Below are 17282 nucleotides of genomic sequence, written 5' to 3'. Positions count from 1 at the left end.
AATCACCAAATAGTCGAATAATCGTTCTTATAATCGATTAGATTAATCGATTATCAAAATAATTGTTAGTTGCAGCCCTACTCACAATGCGTTTGTGTGGTCATCCTGGATGTCTCAACCAAGTGGAGAATGTGAGATTATATCTGTATCCGTGGCAACGTGAATATGTCACACGAGAGACCGCTTGGACTCCACCCTCTCCTGAAGTGTTGGAATATAGTTAAAAAGTACTTAAATATTGATTGTGATGCTTTAGATTAATTTAACAGCTGGAGTTGTATCGATGACGTTTATGCTGACTTTATGTGATATTTGGAGCTTCAAAAGAGAAATCTACATTCACTTGCATTTTAAGGACCTACTGAGCTGAGATATTTTTCAGTTTTTCTTCAAATGTGTTCTGGTGAAGAAAGAAAGTCATATCACACCTGGGTGAGTAAATAACGAGAGAATTTTCATTTTGGGGTGAACTATCACTTTAAGACCCTGAAACAAAATATCAAAATGACTTTGAACTCAGAAATTCATGTTCATCATAAAAGAGGTGTATTCAGGTCATTATTTTGTGTGAATTGCATTTGAAATGCATTTTTGAATAATTTAATGGATCTAGACCAAAAACAATTGTCATGTACATATGAAATATCATTAATTATCATGTTATATCATACCACAGGCCACTTTGGAGTCCGGGTCCCGTGCCAGGTAAGCATCCAGAACAGCATCACTGATCTGATCACACATTTTATCTGTCATGAATAGGGCTCCATTATACAACATATGATGGTGTGATTAACTGATCTCAAATAACAATGACTGCAGGGGCCCTTTACAGACATGTATGCCAACACTGAGGGTGTTTATCACTAGATTACATGCATTTGCATAAATATTCGCATTAAAGACATTACATTGACACTCTTCTGTACACAACTACTGTACATTGAATGTATTTACTGACAGTGTAGTCTGCTCATGTCAACATGTATTCAGTGAAACTGAATTAGTACTCACCTGAATGTCCTTCTCCTACAGATTCAGATGTGAAAAGGAAAGTCTTTCCTGTTTTGTTATATCCAGATGGATTCATGATGAATGCGGACTGCACAAAATGACAACTTTACACGACAAATTCGGCATCTAGTGTGAGTTTAACTGTATGCAGGAACTTTAATGGGCGTGTTGTCAGTGCGAGTTTTCGCTTCAGCCAATCAGAAGCGACTCTTCTGTCAACCAGAGACAAACCGAAGTGACCCGAAAACAGCACAACCACTGCCGTATAAAACGCTCTCATGCTAACTGACAGTGAAATAATTAACTGTTTGACTTTTTTTAACGGGACGTTCATGTTGGACTGTTGCAGTTCTTACGGTGGCCGCTAGAGGTAAACACAACACTGATATTCCATTCTTGTGCTATCTCTCACAACACAGGCAAGAAGATGCCCTAACCCCGCCCCCAACAATAATCCTAAACATATATCCTTCTGTCGTGCTCTTTTTCGTGCGGAAATGGTCACGTATGTTGCGGGTTTAAATAGTATTGTAAAACTTCACTGCGTATTTCAAATTAATGGCCTATAAAGTTTGTCATTGTTTTTATTCATGTGTGAATTATCGCCTAGACCGCTGCTGAAGCGGCATGTAGTGGTGACTGATGGTCTCTGCAGAACAAAAATGGGCGTTATTAAACGGGGATGGGCGTTTTTAAACCGCTTTACTCGCGTTGCCTACTACATAGAGGCTCCCTTTTATTTGATAGTTGAAAAACGCCCATCTCGGTCTGAAAACGCCCACTGGTTGGGAAACGCCCATTTTTGTTCTACAGACGGTGTAATGTAAATTACTTTTCTCAGCGCTGGACAGGATGGCCCAATCAGTCGTTTGTGATTACAGCACAAGTTTCCCTGGAGGAAATTACTGTCAGAAAAAAACATTAGCAAACAACTTTTGCTGACCAATGGAATAATCGCTGTCGCATAAAAAGGAGGAGATTCAGCTAAAGGCCGAGCTCCAAAAGGGTGGGAGCGCTAAACCGCCAGCAAACAGTCTCTTCATATTTCACTGCCCCAATGGTCCCTGCCCAAACCTAACTAACCCTTTGGCGCCTAATACTAACCCAGGGCCGGAGTGGGATTCATATTCAGCCCGGGATGTCATTTCCAAGTCAGCCCACACCCAAAAGGGGGGTTGGAGGTGAAGATGATAACAATAAAACAAGATCACAGCAAAAATATGCAACATATGTAATTACTTGAAAATTATTTAAGCTCTCCATGTCATTATACCACATACGGCATTCACTAAGATTTTCACTTTGTCATAAGACATCATTGTATGTGTTGTAAAAATAAGCGAATGTTAAAGGGATATTTGATCATTTCCTCACCCTCATGCCATCCCAGATGTGTATGACTTTCTTTTGCAGAACATGAATGAAGATGTTTAGAAGAACTGTTGGTCCATTCAATGCAAGTAAATGAGAAGCAGTGAGAAACAGATCAATAATTAAGTCATTTTTTACTATAAATCTCCACTTTCACTTTCATAAGCACTGTTCTCTCTTAAGAGTCCTTCTTCTGTTTTTGGTGATTTACATAAGCATATCGCCCCCTATTGGGCAGGGAGGAGAATTTATAGTAAAAAAAAAAAAAAAAACTTAAATATTGATCTGTTTCTCACCCACACCTATCATATGGCTTCTGAAGACATAGATTAAACCACTGGAGTTGTATGGATTACTTTTATGCTGCATTTATGTGATTTTTGTACCTTCTGAGTTCTGATCACCATTCACTTGCATTGAAAGGACCAACAGAACTGAGAAATTCTTCTAAAAAGCTTCATTTGTGTTCAGCAGAAGACAGAAAGTCATACACATCTGGGATGGCATGAGGGTGAGTAAATGATGAGAGGAATTTAATTTTTGGGTAAACTAAGTTTATTTTAAAGACTATCTAGGCACATAATAACACTATAGAACTGTAAATGTTTATAACTCTTTCAAGATGTACAGGCTCACACTTTAAATGGTCAGTGCCCAAAAATTACAGTGAAATATGAAAAGTATTATTAAAAGTAACACAAATAAAGCAGTAAATACATTTCTTTTGAATTTCTTTTGAATTTCGTTCCATTTTAATTCTACTTAAATTCATATTCAAATTCTGCATCCTGTTTATTACATCAAGTCAAATTCAGGAACTGGCATTCTCAATTTTTTTTTTTTTTTTGAATGGTGCACAACCCTGGTGCGCTCTCTACTAATTTGCCATTGTATGTCCTCCAGGAAAGCCATCAATTGATGCAATTTACAATCTATGATCAATTTTAAGAAGGGGCCGTTCTCAGATGGCTCCATAATGAAACTACTGACCTCAAACTCATGACCCAAACAATATTTACTCATGAATTCCACCAAACCCAGCCACCTGACCCCACTTGAACAAAAACAAGTGCTTAACCATTTTTATTAGGAGTTTTATTTTTCATTTCATGCTTGCTCTAAGTTTGTTAACAACCCTGATCAGAAACACTGCTCTTTGGCTTGCCAGGTCTAGTCTACATAAGCAGAGCTCAGCCTTGCCTCAGGGTCTTGCAAAACAGGCAGTGGGCTGGGCCAGTGTGACAGGCTCCTGAGCAGCCAATCGGAAGTCTTGTGATGTCAGCCTGTGGTCAATGTGCAATCTTACTGGGAGGGGAAGCTTTGTTTGCAAATGAGTTCTGTAATATTTCATCCTGTTCTCTTGAAGTAGAGTTAAAGCTCACAGGAATGAGAAGTTGCCTCTACAAATCAAACCTCTAGAAGAAATGGTAACAATCTTGGGCTGAACTTTTGAAAAACACCAGCAATTACATCTAACTTTTTTGGATTTTAGGAAGTTTCTACAAAGTACAAGAATGGTAAGTACACCAGAGAGTTTGAGCTGTTTGTTAGTGAAATGTTTATTTAAATGGATATTTGTTCAAGGGTTAGTCCAACCTGTTGAGTTGATGTGAGTGTTTAAAGGTGTTGTGTTCCATGTACTGCAATGTTATATGAAATAAAGGTGTTGTGTTCCATGTACTGCAATGTTATATGAAATATGACACAACTAACACATTCAGTTCATTTTAAGTGTTTTATAGTATCATGATATCATCTTTTTTTTAACGTGTTATGGCTTCATCTAGATCTTTGGACTGGTAGTCAGGAAGTCCGTGGCCTGCATTTGAAGACAAATGGTGGCAAAATAGCACAAAAAAAGAAAAAAAGTTTTTTTTGTGTGGTTATTCTGTCTAACCAAAAATATTATCCTACCTTCTGTGGTTTAGTTTGATGAAATGTATTTGTGCCTTTTACAAATATGGACTTTCTGTCTGAACACTTTCAAATTGAATGTTGATAAAGCATCGATCATCAGTAAACGGTATGAGTCATGGGTGCTAGATAAATATTAAATATCTGCCCTCTTAATTATTATAATTCACATTTATTCTGTTTTGTGTTGCCACCAAACCTTCGATGAATAGTTCACCCCAAAATTACAATTCTGTCATCATTTACTAACCCTTAGTTATGTCATTCAAAGGCCTTCATGTTATCTGTATGACTTTCTTTCTACTCTGAATCTGTGAAACACAAAACGAGATGTTAGGCAGGATGTAGACTAAGGCTGTGTCGATGCAATCAAATATTGATATATCGCAATTCTATTTCTCACGATATTGTGTCGATACTTTAGATCCCTGTATCGATATTAACATTCAGCTATTTGTGTATTCATTTCATATAAACACACAACAAATTCGGCACACTGTTAACCCCAAATCAATTTAATGAACTCACCAAGAGTAATAAATGTGATGCTTTGAGCTACATGCTCTTCATCAGACATCAGTATATAACTGAAATATACCCAAATGAATTGGAACTGAAAGCTTGTGGATCACAATCGAATCAAATCATGGTATTGTTATGCATCACAATATATAGAATCGTGACGTGTATTGCAAAACATACATATCATGAGGTGCCTGGCAATACCCAGCCCAAATGTTGACTCTGTTCTTTTCCATACAGTGAAAGTAAATGGTGACCAGGGGCTGTAAATCCAACCCCCCCCAAAAAAAGAAAGAAAGAAAGAAAAGAAAAATTACCATTACAGTAGTCCGTAAGACTTTGTAAGTCTTCTGGAGCAATTTGTGCAAGAAACGGACAGAAAACTGATGTCGTTATTCATCTTTTTGGCCGAGTATCAGTACAGATTTCCCCATTCGATTCCGATTCACAAGCTCTGATTCCGATTTTGATTGGAATTTTCTGTTCCAATTAATTTGGATTAATTAATTTATTTCAGGCCACGTCCACATTTAATCATTTTTGTTTGAGAACGCAGTGACTTTGCTATACGTTTACTCCTCTCATCAACACTGGAACTGTGTCTTCCAACACCGAGAATTGTATTTTTCGAAAACGCTTTCCATAACCGCATACTTTGGAAAACAATGAGTTTAGGAAGCTGAAAACAGAGGTTTCAAACTTAAACTGATTAGTCCATTGAGCTTACATACTATGAACGCAATTTGACGGACGATTCTCGACACCAATTTCGATGCTGCAACAAAATACTATCTAAATAGAGTAAATGTTCTTTCAAGTTCTCTTGTAATTATTCAAGGCAAGTTAAAAGTTAATAAAATAAGAACAAAGAAACAAATTACAAACAATAGAACAAATAAAAATAACAGAACAAAGATACAAATTAAGAAAACAGGGCATATCAAGTATTCAAGAAAGCATTCAGAAATTGAAAAAGTAATGAAATGTAACAGTATTGGGTAAAAAAATGTAATCCACTACAGTTTACGTCTCTAAAATTGTAGTTAGATTACTTTACTGATCACTTGTAAAAATAATCACATTACTAATTACTTTAGTTTTAAGTTCCTTTCTAAAACACTTTTTCACATAACGAATTCAAAATAATGTCAATATTTCTGACTTGTTCATTGTCGCACATGCTACAACTGTCACAGAAACACAAACAGATGTACATATGAACATAATCCAAATGTACATTACATAAATAATATTATTTTAGAAATATGTGTAGCCCAACATACTTAAAACTCATTAAATTAATCGGAAGTCAGTAACAGTAATCTGATTGCAATAATTTAAAATGTAATGCATTTTGAATATAAAAAAGTAATTAGATAACAGTAACTTATTACTTTGTAATCAGACTGTACCCAACTCTGAACATACAACTACTTAAATTACTGGTCTTTACTGTATGATTGTAATACATTAATGCTTTTTAAAGCTACTAAAGTTAGCCAGCCAAGAGCAGTGAGTGGTTTCCTTGTTATTGTTGTTTGTTTAATATGAACAACATACTGTATAGACAGCGGCAGGTCTATTAGGCTGCATTTACAATTCAGTCGTTATTTTGATTCTTTGTCCCGCTGTTTACATTAACTTTAGACATAAATCTCTGTTTACATTAATACCTCATCAAGACGGCCATTTTCACTGAATTTTTAAGCGTGTTGTACCGCTCAGGCATTTATTTATTTATTTTTTCAGAATTTTTTTTTTTTTACCAAGCCCTATTCGTCTTTTCTGCAAAAATTATGTTGTGCTTCAACACACAGCAATTGTTTGTGCAACCTAGTCTCATAGAATGAACGTTACTATAACTACATTTTTGCAAAATGACTTTTCCATGCTGTTTTCTACATTTCGCCGCAGTTTCCTGGTGAAATGAACACTAGAGGCACTACAGCAACTGTGCGTTTTATTCACTTTCATACAAATAACGACTACAACGGCTGATTATGACTTTATAAATGCTTATTTTTCACTCTATTACTCACACACTACTATGTTATGATATCGAAACACTTTTACTATAGTGCATCATTTGAAAAACAATACATTTTAATGCTTGTATTACAGACCCACCTACATTTACACATTTGTAACAACATGATTAGATTCCAAGGTAGCTCACTTTATAGAGGGTTGGACTTGGGACTCAGAAGACCATGGTTCGAAACCAGTCAAGCACGCAAGCTGACACGGGAGATGGAGTATCATAGAGCAACACAAAAAGACATGGTTGCTTCAGAAAATGTGCTTTTCATTTCTCATTTTATTTTATTTCACTATTGGTTAGGTTTAGGTTAAAGTTTTAGATTAGGGAGCTACGTTTTACTCATTTAAACCTCCATCTAATATTTACCTTAAAACCTCGTCTAATTATGACAAAATTACACTCGCTTTTGGCGCCCCCCGCTGGACATTTCACTGGGAAACTGCAGCCAAATGTGTAATGAAGCACATACGTAACTTCGTTTTTGCACAAATGTTGCACGGTCACATAATGTTCACCAGACCAGGGACCTCATGTATAAAACACTGCATAGATTTCACCCTTAAAGTGTATGTAAGAACAAATGTCGGATTTGGCATGGAATAAAGAAACATTATTTTATAAGATATGTATTTGTTTTGAGAGAATATATCATTGTACATTCGGATAATTAGTTTTCTCGTTTTTGTCTTCAAAATAAAATAACCAGTAAACCGTTCAGTTAATCACATTTCGGTTATCTCTTTTTATCACATCAAAACAATTTATGTTGTATCTCCTTGTTTTTCAATTTAAAAAAAAAAAGCCAAACACAAGAAAAAAAATGTTTCATCCATGCATATAAACCATGATTATAACTTGAATATTTGTTTTGCACATGTGGTCGGGCCTGACACTCTTGTTTCCACTGATTGGTCAATGCGCACCATCATCTGTTTACTCAACCCCGTCTATAGAGTAAGAGTTCACCAGAGATAAAGTTTGTCGATTGTTTTTGCCAATAGATTCTAATCATTTTAATGAAGAACATTAATATTTCTTAGAAAAACTTCTGACTGCTGCATGTTTATTGCAATCTCATCAAGCAATAGACACCTGGATACGACAACCAACTCACCAACTCGCTTTTGTCACCGTGGGATGGGGTGGCAGTGCTTTTTTATTTTTAAAAGGACAATTATGAATTGGGATGCTGTGCACAGACCTAGCTGTAAACAGACTTCGTTATTTGGTCATTATTGTTGTTGTTGTTGTTATTATTAATGATAATTAAATCAAACCAATAATTGCAGGAGAAACATAAGGGGAAATATAAATGTTCATTGAATGTGAATAAGCCTCACAGGACATCGTCATGGTTTTGAGGAGTATAAAGGACACAGAGGAGTATAAAGGACCCATGTTTTTTTTTAGGGTTGGGGCTCAGCCCTCATTGTACTGTATTATTATTTATTTTATTCTCTCTTTCTATTTTTTTTCATTAGTTGTTACACCTTTTTCTTTCCAATCTTTATTCAGCAAGTGTCAAGGTCATTGTCGGGGCGCGAGCCACACGCATTTCTTCACTTACCGCCTACCTGAAGCCGGCTCGCCATTCCATTGAATTTATGAAATTAAATGCAACCAAACGCAGGGTTGGGAGGGTTACTTTTGAAATGTATTCCACTACAGATTACAGAATACATGCTGTAAAATGTCATTTGTAACGTATTCCATTAGATTACTCAAGGTCAGTAATGTATTCTAAATACTTTGGATTACTTCTTCAGCACTGGTCGATTTTTTCACTTGTTTTGACTATAAAAACTCTGCCAGTACAGTAAGACAAAATACACATTTTAAAAATACATTCTCTGAAAAACCTAAATATCTTATGCAGCGTTGTTTCTAAAACAAGATCAATCAAATTGATCTTGTTTTAAGGATTTTTCAATATTTTTTACAGGAAAACAATACAAAAATTATTATCAAGAATACGATTTTTGCCTTAATATCAAAGGTCTTACTAGAAAAAAAGAAATTATGATCTAATTTGAATTTTCTTGATAAAAAATATGATCGTGCCTGGTAACGTGTGCATGTAAAATGGCTAGAAATAGCATTTTAGCTTAGCGTAAAGCTGACAATTTACACAAGGTTTATTTCTATTTCTTCTGCTCCAAACTTACTTCAAACTTACTTCTCTGTCTGCTCGTATGAATGTAACACTTCATAAGAAAGTGTTTCACTGCTGTTCAAATGCACTTTGGATCGCATCATTTATATGTATAAATGTTTTCCATCTGAAAGGACTAAATATTAAATGAAACAAATGACAGTAAAATGCAAAGTAATCTCTTCAGTAATCAAAATACTTTTAGAATGTAACTGTATTCTAAATACCAATGATTGAAATTGTAACTGTAATGGAATATGGTTACTTATATTTTGTATTTTAAATAAGTATTCCCGTTACATGTATTCCATTACTCCCCAACACTGACCAAACGCGCCCTGTTCCTGATTTACTTTCGCTGACATGCAGATGCATTTTTCTTGGTTTATTTAAAAATAAATAAATATATAAATGGATGGATAGATAGATAATTATTAAGTCAGATATTTTTACAGCATACACACAGAACGGACAGCTAGCAGACTGTGAAGAGATATTGTAAGTGTATTGGATTAAAATGACTTACTCCACCTTTAAGTTTTTTACACAATCTTCACACAGCTTTTTTCCAAAACACATGGAAGATCAGATCATTGTGACCACAGCTGTCAAGCTCCGAAATGGAGCATAAAATTCAAACATAAAAGTAGACCATGCAGCTCTATTCCAAGTCTTCTGAAGTCATACAATAGCAGCCTCATGTTGGGTCTCATGTTGAAACATTGCATAAGTACAAAACTGTTGCGTACCCCTCTTCTCACGCTCATGATGGGATTTATAAAAAGTAAACTTGGCATGAAAATGTTTGCACCGCTACACAAGCTCTACCCCTTGCGTACGCACATTTTTCTGCTGTGTGTGAATCGGTGACTCCAAAACTGCATCGATTTATAATTGCAACAATAAAAATATTGCCAAGGGATACGGATCCGTGTACCTTCGGATAATTCGTTTTCTCGTTTTTGTCTTCAAAACGGAAAAACCAATAAACCGACCTGTGACGAGGAGGAGGGCGGGGCTGGGCCGTGACTACGCATTTATGGACAGCAAATGTGTTTAGTTAGTTAGTTAGTTAGTTAGTTAGGTAGGTAGGTCGGTAGGTCGGTCAGTCGGCATTTTAACCTGAAAACATCCCCCTCACAATCAAAGCATGAATCCCTAGTGTAATTAATTTATTGATCATCTGTTTTATTAAACTTTTTTGTATCAAAAAGGTAAATGTAATACACCAAAAGTGTATTAAAAGTGTTGCCCATTCATCCACACTGGTCTTAGAGAATCGCATTGCCGGTAGGCTACATTAAGCCACAAATCCAAGGCAAAACTACATGGAGTATAGGCCTAATATTAATAAGATCGGCTGTTATAATGGGGTAATAATATTAAAAACCATAATCAAATTGTGGCTAAAAGAGCCTTAATCATGTACAACAATTATATTACTTAATTTCCATTAAGTTTTAAACACATTTGCTGTCCATGAATAATATTTTATTGCATAATGGTTGAACACATATGTGTTAAAGAGAGACAACTGCATAATAGATAAGGGTTTCATTTTATTCAATCAGTTCATGGTTAGTTGTTGTATCCTAAAAATAAAATGAAAACTATTTGTAGCCATTAAAAATGTAAGGTTAATTCTGTTCTTAACACGTAGCCTACTGTATATGGACACAAATTTACTCCCCACCAACATTTCACATTTAAAAAAGGTATACGGATAGACATGTCGGGCAAAATAAAATGGGTACAGTCCTTTCTGACTGTACCCATGGCAACCTGCGCACCTGAAACTGTAACACGAGCACCGCATTGACTGTAAAAAAAAAAGCTGTCTTCAATGTAGGCTACGTGATAAACTTGAGGTGATTTTACTCTCGCAATGTCCCGTGTGAAAATGTTTTTATTCTGAAAAACAAAAAAGGAATGAGGAAGGACAGATGACATTGCAGGTTTTACCAATCAGTAGAAATGGGCATGTCACACCCATCCACTTGTGCAAATCAAATAATAATATTGCACACTTATTTTAAGCGCTTGAATGAAAAAATGAGAAATCGAGCTGAATTCCTGTTTTTCTATTTCTTATATGAAATTTAAAAAAAATTAAAAATAAAGTGTTTTCTTAATTTTGCTTATTTCTTTCTAGATGAAAAACGAGTAAACGGTTGTGTAACAAGGTTAAAATGGGAAAGGAGGAGGTGGGAACCAGCTGAACGGTCAAAATAATATTTAATGAAACAAAAAGACATACAACACAAATGCACACACGGCAGCTGCGTGTGGCTCTCTCTCTCCCGAACTGCCGCATCCCGCTGCACTTATCCCTCTCCTCGGCTGATAAGCCCAATTGGGGGCCGGGCGTGCGTAGTCACGGCCCAACCCCGCCCTCCTCCTCATCACAGGTCGGTTTATTGGTTTTTCCGTTTTGAAGACAAAAACGAGAAAACTAATTATCAAAAGGTACACGGACCCATATCCCATGGCAATATTTTTATTGTTGCAATCATAAATCGATGCAATTTTGGAGTCGCCGATTCACACACAGCAGAAAAATGTGCGTACGCAAAGGGTAGAGCTTGCGTAGCGGTGCGAACATTTTCACGTCAAGTTTACTTTTTATAAATCCCATCATGAGTGTGAGAAGAGGGGTACGCAACAGTTTTGTACTTATGCAATGTTTCAACATGAGACCCCAGGCTGCTATTGTATGACTTCAGAAGACTTGGAATAGAGCTGCATGGTCTACTTTTATGTTTTACTTTAATGCTCCATTTCAGAGCTTGACAGCTGTGGTCACAATGAACTGATCTTCCATGTGTTATGGAAAAAAGCTGTGTGAAGATTGTGTAAAAAAAAAAAAAAATGTTCTTTTTGTTACATAACTAATAGGTGGAGTAAGTCATTTTAATCCAATACACTTACAATATCTCTTCACGGTCTGCTAGCTGTCCGTTCTGTGTGTACGCTGAAAAAATATCTGGTGTTTGTACACAGCCCTGGCTCTGTAAATGGGAAAATATCCACACGACACTGTTGCGCTTGCATGAATTTGGGGGGTGGAGCTTCTGAAGGAACACTGAAGGGAGGGGTGTGTTTGTTTGGCTGTTGAGTTCAAATATCAACAGTCTTTCTCAGGAATCACTTACTCCACCTTTAAAGGATTTTTTCACCCAAAAGTGAAAATTCTCTTATCATTTACTCACCCTCATGCCATCCCAGATGTGTATGACATTCTTTCTTCTGCTGAACACAAATTAAGATTTATAGAAGAATATTTCTTGGGTGACAAAAATTTCAGATCTGTATTTCACCCACACCCATCATATCACCTCTGAAGATATGGATTTAACCACTGGAGTGACTTTATGCTGACTTTGTGCTTTTTGGAGCTTAACATTTTTGGCACCCATTCACTTGCATTGTATGAACCAACAGAGCTGAAATATTCTTCTAAAAATCATAATTTGTGTTCTGCAGAAGAAAGAAAGTCACAGACATCTGGGATGGCATGAGGGTGAGTAAATGATGAGAGAATTCTCATTTTTGGGTGAATTATCCTTTTAAGGGTTTGGAACGACATAATTTAATAATTATAATTATAATAATAATTTATAATTATATTTATTTATCACACATTATACATTTGCACATATACAGTGAAATTCTTTTTTTCACATATCCCAGCTAAGCTGGGGTCAGAGTGCAGGGTCAGCCATGATACAGCACCCATGGAGCAGATAGGGTCAAGGGCCTTGCTCAAGGGCCCAACAGTGGCAACTTGGCAGTGCTGGGGCTTGAACCCCCAACCTTCTGATCAGTAACCCAGAGCCTTAGCTGCTAAGCCACCACTGCCCCTAGTTTTTGCATAGGGGCAGTGGTCAGAGCGCAGGGTCAGCCGTGATACGGCGCCCCTGGAGCAGATGGGGTCAAGGGCCTTGCTCAAGGGCCCAACGGTGGCATCGTGGCGGTGTTGGGGCTTGAACCCCTGACCATCTAGTCATTAACCCAGAGCCTTAACCGCCAAGCCACCACTGCCCCTAAAGGAGGGGAGAAGTGGTGCATCGGTGAAGTTTTGTGGTTTCGCCGCCGCATGATGCACGTGCTCGAATAATACACGCGACGCCTTCGCAACTGTTAACGATGGCATCGATTAACATGTAAATAAGCTTTCGATAGCCGTTTCGTAATTTTGAAATATTGAAACTGCATGTTAGTGTTACATGTGGGTGCACTCTAAAAAACTAATTTTAAGATTTACACATTTCAATTTGATAATAAAATTCCATCAAATTGAATTGAGTAATCTTTAACAAAATAAAATTAAACTAAATGTTTTTAATGTTTCATTAATATATTTTTGTAAAAAAACAACAACAACAAAAAAACAATACACAGTTCAATTTTATGGAATTTTGTTATGAAATTGAAATGCGTAAATCCTAAAAATAGGCTAAAATATATTTCTGAGTGTTAGTAAATAATGACAGAATTTTCATTTCTGGATGAAGTATTCCTTGGACACAAAAACTTTTATGACTTTTTTATAACAATTTCACAGCTTAAATCTCAAAGACTTTACAATGTTACTTGCTTAACTTACTCTTGATAAGAATGTTATTATATTGTCCCAGACTCTTAACTCATCTGCTTATAAACTCATGTAGGCTAACTACAACACAGAAGCACAGGCGCCTACTAAACTCAGTCAAGTTCAGGATCAAGTCAATGATGTTAAAGTGATTCTCAAAGACAACATCAACAAAGTACTGGAGAGAGGAGAGAGGTTAGATGACCTGATCGGCAAAACTGATGACCTTCAGGCCACGGTAAGCCTTTGACACCCAAGAAGAGCTGACTTTCTTAAAAGCAACACCAACATATTTTCTTGCTGATATTTTATAATACCTAGTGAATCTAACATGATAATCAGTTGATCATGCCAGTGAAATAAAAAATTTTTTTTTTTGACAATAACAGCTGATTATTCTGTAATTATGTGCCCTCACCCAGGCTGACTCATTTCAAAAGACGTCCACACGTGTTGCCAGAAAGATGTGGTGGAAAAACATTAAGATGATGATTATAATTGGAGTGGTAGTGCTTGCCGTTGTTTTGTTAATCATTCTGTTAGCAACAGGTGTGATTCCCTCATAATATGAAACAATGTTATTGTACAAATGATCCCATTCAATAATATGAATGGTTCATTACATCTACATCCTTGTAAATGATAACTGAATGGCTTTTTAACATATAAAATAACTTTTGGTCTGGATAAATATATGTGTATAGTGCTATTCATTGGTGTTCTATACATTTAATAGGATATAAAATATAAATCTGTGAAGAGTATGTCAATAGAGGTTTTGTACATATGCTTGATCTGATATTTCTTGTACTGATTGGGCTGAAAAAATAGCACAATTAATTGTAATTATACTCAAATAAATGTTTCAGAATGTATTTTTAGCTTTTAGTTTGAGACTAACCACTGTGACTTGACGCTTTCATCCCAGGGGAATCAGAACTATTTTAGTCATTGTATTTAATAAAAAATATACTGTCAAGGCAACATATAGGGAATTGTAACATAGTTGCATACCTCCAGTAGGCCTTTGAGTCTTCGGTACGGCTGGAAGTTTGTAAATTTGATGAAAATGTCTCATGTGACTCCTGCAATGCAATTTCAAGCTTTAAACTACTGTAAAATCACTTTGTACTCATGTCACTGAATATAAACCTGACAAAGTCCATGCTCTGGGTTTATTGTGGAATGTTTTTGTTGATATCTGCTTTTAAAGTTTAAATTCATGCTCTTGAATGTAGCAATGTGTAGCACTGTTTTTGTCAAGATGATGTTTAACCTAAATAAATAATATGTTCTATTGTGGAAATACTGATTGGCCTGTAATTATATTGTAAATCAGATTGTAAATGAAGCATTTAGAGGAATGTTCTGGGTTCAGTACAAGTTCAGCTGAATCGATAGCATTCATGGAATAAGATTACCACAAAAATATCTTCAACTCTTACTTTGTTTACTTTTATTGAAAAATAAAAACAAAAATCTGTGTTACACTTACAATGGAAGTGGGGCCAGTCCATACATTAAAATACAGTTACAAAAGTACAGCCACAAGACGAAAATAATATGTGAACACGATTTTAGTATGATAAATCGCTCACTACCCTTATCAGTGTACAGTTAGATTCGATATTACAACTTCATCGTCATAACAACACAACAATGTTAAACCCGCAATTTTATCATACTAAAAGCATGTCAGAGCTCCTGTTGAACATTAGAATCCACACTAGAATCATGTTAACATGTATGTTTACATCTTATGGCTATACTTTTGAAACAGTATTTTAATGGACTTGGTTATGTCTTTTGTTAACGAGAAACAAATAGATTTCGCTACAAATGCTGATGATTGAGCTGAACTTGGATTGAACCTGGACCATTCCTTTAAAAGGATAGTACACACATAAAGTTAAATTGTCATAATTCACTCTTACTCACCTTCATGTTGTTTCAAACCCATGACTTTATTTCTTCTGTGGAACCAAAGGGAGATGTTTTTAAGAATAGTCTTGCTGCTCCAAAAATTATAAAAAGGCAAAAGTAGTCCATACGACTCGTCATCATTTGAACTTTTAGTCGTTATTCACTTAAAATCTTCCGCTTCGTTGTAGCTCTCAAATCAAACATGCCATAATATGATTTGCATCAGTTTTGATGCTAGTGACTTATTGAGAAAAAAACCTGATACAACTCAATAAACGGCATTTACTACTTTCAGCCTGATCTCATGAACATTATGTGACCGTGGCAACATTTTTACAAAGTGAGTGGCGCCAAAAGTGAGTGAAATGGTGTAGTAAACTGATGAGGTTTTTCAGGTGAATATTAGATGGAGGTTTTAATGAGTAAAATGTACCTCCCTAACCTAAAACTTTAACCTAAACCTGACCAAAACGGTCCTTAACGCAAATGAGAGGTAATCAAAACAGACATCCTTCCCTAAGCCAACACCTAAACCTAACCAATAGTATCCTAAAAGCAAATGTGACATGAAAAACTAATGTTTTTGAAGCAATCTAATTTTTTCGTGTCACTTCTACTTAATCTCATGTGTCAGCCTGTGTGCTTAGATCAAGATTCGAACCTCACTCTTCAGAGTACAAAGTCCAACACTCAATGGCCACGTTCACACAACAGAAGAATACAGTTGTCAGACCTGTTTTGAGTGCTTAATACAGTTCTGTTTATATAGAAAATGGTTATTTACGGGTGAGACTACCGCATTCTATAACTGAACTGACACCAGCAAATATTCGGGTCTCACAACCGCATTCTCGGCAAACCTGTGCTGTGTGAATGGAACCGTACTGGACAACTAGTTGTTAGTTACGTAATGTAGAGTGAGAGACATGCTGCACTGTACACACGTGTCTCGTGTGTTTCATGTGGGGTTTCATTAACTCACGGAGATGGAGAAATGAGCTGCATGCCATCCGAAGATTTAGCCACTGTCTGCCACCGGCTGCTCAAGGGTGAGATGGTGTTGGTATTCCTGGTCAAATATGACCAGCCTATAAAAATTGCTTATAAATCTCATTATGCTATATTATCACCAAATATTGGATTAGAATCTTTTTGCCAACTTGTTTTCTTTCAATAAGCACAGGTTTTTTAGGTTATTTCTTTTTGGAACTTATTGATTGTAGGCCTCATTGACTTACGCTTATGCACCTCCGTTTTTGAGTGAAATAAAAGCATTATTTTTGGATATGAAAACATTCTGTACTGTTTATCACACTAGTTTGTGTACTTTAATAATTAACCAGAAAGTTTGTTTTGAAATGCTTTTATTTTGTACAAAATGGCACAATGTCACACTTGTGGTGTTCCCGGTCAAAAATGACCGGCCATTGAAAATGAATGGGGGAGATTAAAAATAAGAGAAACATTGAATGTTCAGGAGCATGTTCATCATGTTCATGTTCACATATGTGCACATGTGCTTGCAAACATAAAGGCCTCAGACGTGTGCACGCCCACATACACACACACATGCACTAACACACACACACATGCTCACGTACACGTGCAAACTCTTTTGAGTATTACTTGCTTTCTTTTTCACAGAGATTAACTTTATCCTACCCTGAACCAGTTTTGGGTAAGTTACTCTAAAAAAGTAATAAATTACTAACTACTAATTGCATCTTCTACAGTGTAATTAGATTACTGTA

General features: G+C 36.1%; 1 protein-coding gene across 1 annotated transcript; it reads left to right on the top strand.

The window, feature by feature from the left end:
* Positions 1-3701: 3701 nt before the first annotated feature.
* On the top strand, positions 3702-14914 carry si:ch73-234b20.5 (uncharacterized protein LOC449923 homolog). The gene is made up of 3 exons (XM_051684029.1): positions 3702-3902; positions 13685-13846; positions 14031-14914. The coding sequence occupies exons 1-3, from the start codon at positions 3900-3902 to the stop codon at positions 14172-14174; spliced, it is 309 nt and encodes a 102-aa protein (XP_051539989.1). The 5' UTR covers positions 3702-3899; the 3' UTR covers positions 14175-14914.
* The last annotated feature ends 2368 nt before the right edge of the window (positions 14915-17282 follow it).

Source organism: Myxocyprinus asiaticus, chromosome 42 (genome assembly GCF_019703515.2).
Source record: "Myxocyprinus asiaticus isolate MX2 ecotype Aquarium Trade chromosome 42, UBuf_Myxa_2, whole genome shotgun sequence".
In the NCBI taxonomy this organism is placed as follows: domain Eukaryota; kingdom Metazoa; phylum Chordata; class Actinopteri; order Cypriniformes; family Catostomidae; genus Myxocyprinus; species Myxocyprinus asiaticus.
Note: the sequence above shows the minus strand (reverse complement) of the source record. Positions and strands in the feature narration are given on the sequence as shown.

Coding starts and splice junctions, on each gene's coding strand:
- si:ch73-234b20.5 (XM_051684029.1), top strand. Junction 13,847..14,030: donor CTGATGACCTTCAGGCCACG/GTAAGCCTTTGA, acceptor GCCCTCACCCAG/GCTGACTCATTTCAAAAGAC.